The sequence below is a fragment of the Odocoileus virginianus genome, chromosome 24 (assembly GCF_023699985.2).
Source record: "Odocoileus virginianus isolate 20LAN1187 ecotype Illinois chromosome 24, Ovbor_1.2, whole genome shotgun sequence".
Taxonomy (NCBI): Eukaryota; Metazoa; Chordata; class Mammalia; order Artiodactyla; family Cervidae; genus Odocoileus; species Odocoileus virginianus.
Genome location: NC_069697.1, coordinates 52,922,208 through 52,928,207, shown reverse-complemented (window position 1 = coordinate 52,928,207; position 6,000 = coordinate 52,922,208). Strand labels below are relative to the sequence as shown.

At 53.8% G+C, this 6,000-nt stretch overlaps 2 protein-coding genes across 9 annotated transcripts in view; one reads left to right on the top strand and one right to left on the bottom strand.

Moving 5' to 3' along the window:
• Positions 1 to 1,996: 1,996 nt before the first annotated feature.
• Positions 1,997 to 4,663, top strand: TMT1B (thiol methyltransferase 1B). Its single transcript, XM_020908516.2, has 2 exons — positions 1,997 to 2,572; positions 3,888 to 4,663. Exons 1-2 carry the CDS (start codon positions 2,075 to 2,077, stop codon positions 4,122 to 4,124), a joined length of 735 nt encoding a protein of 244 aa, XP_020764175.2. The 5' UTR covers positions 1,997 to 2,074; the 3' UTR covers positions 4,125 to 4,663.
• Positions 4,619 to 6,000, bottom strand: part of ITGA7 (integrin subunit alpha 7) — a 26,115-nt gene continuing 24,733 nt past the window's right edge. For all 8 annotated transcript variants that reach the window (XM_070454837.1, XM_070454833.1, XM_070454836.1 and 5 more), the window contains one exon: positions 4,619 to 5,329. In XM_070454837.1, coding sequence (XP_070310938.1) covers positions 5,099 to 5,329 — 231 coding nt within the window. In that variant the 3' untranslated portion in view covers positions 4,619 to 5,098. The remainder of the gene's footprint in view (positions 5,330 to 6,000) is intronic.

Here is a 6,000-nt window from a genome sequence, read left to right as displayed (position 1 = left end):
AGGGATTTCCCTGACAGTCCAGTGGTTAAAACGTCACCTTCCAATGCAAGGAGTGTGGTTTAATCCCTGGTGAGAGAGCTAAGATCCCACATACCTCGTGGCCAAAAACCCAAAGTATAAAACAGAAGCAATATTGTAAGAAATTCAATAAAGACTTTAAAAAAATAAGTAAATACAATAAACAATGAGACTATATGAAAAATCCATTTACAATAGAAAAGAACAAAATATTTCAGAATTAAGCAAGGAGGTGAAAGATATGCAATGAAACTATAAACCATTGCCGAATGAGAGACTTCCCTGGTGGTCCAGGGGTTAAGACTCTGAACTTTCACTTCTGGAGGCACAAGTTCGATCTTTGCTCAGAGAACTAAGATCCCACATGTTGCATGCAGCCATAAAAAAGAGAGATTATTCAGGCTTAAAAGGAAAAAAATTATTCTATATGCTACAACATGGATAATCTTGAGAACATCATGCTCGGTGAAATAAGCCAGTCACAGGAATATAAACACCGTCTGACTTCACTTATGTGAGGTACTTAGAGCAGTCACATAGAATCACAAAGACAGAAAGTACAGTGGTGCTTGCCAGGGGCTAGGGCGAGGAGAGAATGGAAAGTTACTGTTTAATGGATGCAGAGTTTCAGTTTTACCAAAAAAAAGAGTTCTGGGGATGAATGTGGTGATGCCTGCTGGTGAAGATGGTAAGTTTTATGTAAAGTGTATTTTACCACAAGCAAAAAAAATTAAATGACGTTTTGCCGAAACGAAAGAATATTTGCTGTTGCTGATGTTCAATCACCAACTCTTCAGCCCAACTCTTGACAACCCCATGGATTGCAGCACGCCAGGCTTCCCTGTCCCTCACCAGCTCCCAGAGTTTGCCCAAGTTCATGTCCAAGAATAACGACACATTTTAAATAAATGAATACATAGCCATTCCACATGCAGGTATTTACGCATGGGAAATGCGAGCATATATCCACACAAAGACATGTACAAAAGTGTTCATAGCGGTTCTGTTCATAATAGACAAAAACTGGACACAACCCAAATGTTCATCAGCAACTGAGTGGATAAATAATTTGTGGTAAATCCATAAAATGGAATGCCACTCAACTATTTTCCATAAAATAGAATACCACAAATCAGTTTTGCTGATTATCAAAAGTTGTTGATTTTCTTTTCTCCAAACGAAAACTTCCTTTGCACCTGTGCATGGGCACTATGCAAGAGAAATTACAATCACCTGAAATCTCACAAACAGCCTTTTCCAGGGCCAGTGACGGCCTCCGGGGGAGGATGAGTTTAAACAAGGTCCCTGGCTGGGGCAGGGGCTCTGTCAAAGTCCACTGCCCAGTCCAGCAGGGGCGCTCAGGGGAAAGGTCTGGGGACAACTCCTGAGTCCAGCAGGGCTGAACTATTTCGGGAAAGTGTCTCTTACACAGGGCTGGAGCTGGGGCAGCCCCCGGGCCAGCGCCCAGCAGAGAAGTTTTGTGACCCCCGCCACGCCCCTCCTCCCAAAGTTAAGACACTTTCGTTTCTGTGCTTCTATCTGGGGCAGAGGCATGTGAGTTTACAAAGCCCTGGGGTGTTCCAGGGGCACTCAGCCAGAATTCCTGGCTTACATAAACTGAGCAGAACCTGAGGCCAGGACGTGCCTGAGTCAGCTTGCCTCGGCATTTGTCCCCCTGAAGCTGTGATCTGAGATGGAGCTCCCTTCCCCCTCCCCTCATCCCTCTGAGATGACCACACACACCAACCTCTTCAACCCGGCAGGCATTCCAGAACTCAGGACACACCGACACCACCTGTTTCTTCGCCCCCTCTTCCCCCACTTTATTATGCCCCTATGTAATAAAATTTGTTAAAGAGCCTGTGGGACTTTGGGATTGCTGCTCTCTGGAGGAATTCAAACACCCACTGCACCCCAGCAGAGAGGAAACTGCCAATTAGGAAACAGGGAGCAAAGTCCTCTTGCAAGGTTAAAGGAGACTCACGCGCAGGTCAGCGGCAGCTGAGCAGAGACCGGCCAGTCTCCCCACGGAAGCACCACTCGGGGCCAGGCTGCCATGGACGCCCTGGTCCGACTCCTGCAGCTGCTGGTGTTTCTCCTGACCCTCCCCCTGCACCTCATGGCTCTACTGGGTTTCTGGGAGCCCCTGTGCAAGACCTATTTCCCCTACCTGATGGCCGTGCTGGCGGTCAAGAGCAACCGAGTGATGGAGAGCAAGAAACGGGAACTCTTCAGCCAGATAAAGGGGCTGGCAGGTGCCTCGGGGAAGGTGGCCCTGCTGGAGCTGGGCAGTGGCACCGGTGCCAACTTCCAGTTCTACCCAACTGGCTGCAAGATCACCTGCCTGGACCCCAATCCTCACTTCGAGAAGTTCCTGACAAGGAGCATGGCCGAGAACAGGCATCTCGAGTATGAACGGTTTGTGGTGGCTTTTGGAGAGGACATGAGCCAGCTGGCCGACGGCTCCATGGACGTGGTGGTCAGCACCTTGGTGCTGTGCTCCGTGCAGAGTCCAAAGAGTGTCCTGCAGGAAGTTCGGAGAGTTCTGAGGCCGGTGAGCAGAAAGGGAAGGATCTGGGCATGGAGCAGCAACGTGGCATCGGCCGCCCCAGTGTCCAGGGCACCCACGATGGGGTATCTCCTTACTAGAGCATGAGTCACCCATCCCCAGCTGCTTTTGATCAGGAGATATGACCAGGGCCCGGCCGGGGCAGGATAGGGTGCTGTGGAAGCACACAGCAAAGCCACTGAACAAAGTGGGGGGACATGAGTGGAGGACATCCAGGGACACGGCGTTTAAATGGAGACCCGAGGGGTTAGGCAGGCAGTGGAGAGAGTGTGGGAAACAAACGCGTGTTCTAGGTAAAGATGTTAGAAGAGGAATCCATACCGGGACTCCATACCGGGCTCAGATGGTAAAGAATCTACCTGACTACCAGAAGATCCGAGTTCGATCTCTGAGTCAGGAAGACCCCCTGGAGAAGGGAATGGCTACCCACCCAGGTATTCTTGCCTGGAGAATTCCACAGACAGAGGAGCCTGGCAGGCTTCAGTCCATGAGGCCACAGAGAGTCAGACACGACTGAGCAACTAACACACAGAATCCATAAGATTGGGAACTGGACATGGAGAGAAAGGAGTTCAGGATGGTTTCCAGGTTTCTGGCATAAACGACTAGTGGAGGGAGTGAAGGAGGGTAGACGGAAGTGCCGTCTGCAAGAAAGAAGAAACCTGCTCTGGACTTGTGAGGTCTGAGGTGCTATGTAGACAGCCAGGCAAGAGACACAGAGGCAGCTGGATATCTAGATCTGTAGGACAGCAAAGGATGTAGCCTGGAGATTTAGATCTGGAAGTCACCAGCTTGTAGCTGGTTAATTCCAAGCGTAGGGGTGCATGAGATCACCGAGGGAGGGTGCAGTGAGGAGGGAAGAGCTGGGGGAGCTCTTCTTAATAAGGAGCCCAAGTGCAAGGTGTCCCTGGGATGCTGGCTGAGATGTCTGGAACGCAGGCATCTGGGTCTCTGGGAGGGCTCTGGGGGAGCATCTTTGTATGCAATGACGTCTGTGCCCCTGGTTCTCCACCTCCCCATCTGTCTGCCCACAGCTAAGCTGTCCTTCTGGTCATTGTTCGAAGATCTCTCACCAGGCAACCCCCTGGGTCACCGGAGGCGTTTCACACTAGCTTTGAGTGGATGGGAAAGAGTCAGGGGATGCAGAGAAAGTCAACAGCAGGATGCTTTCTGCCCCCTAAACTTGCAGACTGGCACCTCCCACTCCACCAGGAGGCTCTGATCAGGCTAGGTCAGCGGATGGTGTGAAGTCCGAGGAAGGAGGTGGAGCAGGTGGGTGATGCGCTGTCTTCTCTTACAGGGAGGAGTGCTCTTTTTCTGGGAGCACGTGGCAGAGCCGCGTGGAAGCTGGGCCTTCCTGTGGCAACGAGTTTTAGAGCCCACCTGGAGGCACATTGGGGACGGCTGCCACCTCACCAGAGAGACCTGGAGAGACCTGGAGGATGCCCAGTTCTCTGAACTCCAAGTGGAACAACACCCTCCTCCCATCAAGTGGTTACCTGTAGGGCCGCACATCATGGGAAAGGCGGTGAAATAAGCCTTCCCCAAATCCTGCCTCTGGTCGGTCAGGCGGACGATCCCACCCACCCAAGGCTCCCTTCTCCTGAGAGGGATCCAGGCAGACGGAAAGCGTCCCCTGCCACCCCACCCCTCCTCCCCCCATGTCTGCCGGGGGGGAACATCTAACTTCAACCCTCCCTTCTGCGGTGAAAAAGCTCTATTCCCACCCTGCCCACAGGGAGCAGAGAGTCAAACCCTGTGGCCTCCTCAACTGCAAAGTCATGCACTGGGTCTCCCAATTTTTTCCCACCCACTCCCAGGACACCTCCCCCTCCCTTCCCCATGTTCCCCCTCCCCTGCTTCTCAGACCACACCCAAGTGCCCCCGGATGCGACCACAAAAGTCACCAACGTCCCTGCCAGGCCCCTGCGCCCCCTCCCACCACCGCCTGAGCTGCGGGGATGCAGAGAGAACCGGCCTCTCTGGAGACCCTGGGCATGAGGAAGCAGGATTCAGCAAAAAAGACAGAGGTTTTGTCCTCAAATATTTTTCAATAAATAGACAAAATCCACTACATTGATGCAGCAAACTAAGGTCAGAGAAGAGGGGAAGCTAGGGAGGGGAGAGCCCCTGAGTCAGCGACGCAACCTCCTCCCCACCCTCCGGGCTTAAGGCACTTTCGGGACACAGGTCCTTGGGGTCTCATTATACAGACTGAGCAGGAGAGGGAGGCACTAGGGTCCCTTCTCCCCACTTTTGAATCGGGACACCGCTGCCCTTCTCGCCCTCCCCCACCACCCACCCCTGATTTACCCCTCTCATCTCACAGCATCATAAGGGGAAGTTTGGCTGGGGGGCTGATCCTCATGGCGGGCAGAGATGTGTGCTCCAGAGGAAAGAGATCCTACCAAATCTGGATGGGACACCAGCAACCCAGTCTACCCTCGTCATCCCCAGGAGCACTGGGGAAGGGGTGCAAGGGGCCCATAGGCCGGGCCAGGGTGGAGAAGGCTAGGCTGTGCCTGGCACCGGGTGCCCCTCAGAGCCCAGCTCCGGGTGCCCATCCCCAGCCAGGATGGGGTGGGCATCCGGGCCCTCCCGCCGGGGGCTGCCCCAGTTGTTCCTCAGGATGGTGCCCGTCTTCTCCTCCTTGAACTGCTGCCGGTCTTCCCGCGGGATCTTCACCGCATGGTACTGGGGTACGGTGGCTTCGGGGTACCGCGCTCGCTTGAAGAATCCCATCTGGAAGAACAACAGGCCAGACATGAGGAGGCTGCGGGGCTGGGGTCCCTGGAGCACAGGCCCAGCACAGCCCAGGTGCTGTCCCACCATCCCGGGGACAGAAAGAACCAACGGCAGCCTGTGCCAGAAGCAGCCCGCACAGGCGTCTCCATCAACGCTGGGTGCCCCCAGCTCTCGTGCACAGCAAGAGAAAGGCGGGAGGGGCCTGAGCTGCAGGACCAAGGACATCCCCCTTGGCACCTGGAAGAGGGGTTGAAGGCAGAACTTCAGGACCACTGCCCCAAAGATTTTGACATCCCTAAGCTTTTTAAGAGATGCAACAGCGTCCCTGAGAACACAAACAAGATCTAAGGGAAAATGTGGCTTCCGAGACCCCTGCAACTTCCAGATGATTCTTCTCAAGCCTCACACACACAATACCTGCCTGCTGGGCAGCATCCCCCTTAGGGTGGGCCCTCTCCCCTATGGCCCCTCCCTCAATCATGAGCATGCTGGCCCTTACATAAGATGGAAGGGTGCCCCTTGCACACTCACACTCGAGACTTCCCAGGACTCTGACATGCTGGACTGCATGGCATCTCCTTGCACTGTGTCTCTGCACTCTCATGCCCACAAAAAAGGCATGCAGGGCACCTCCCAGCACTCCCCACATGCTCACACTCCAGGAGCCC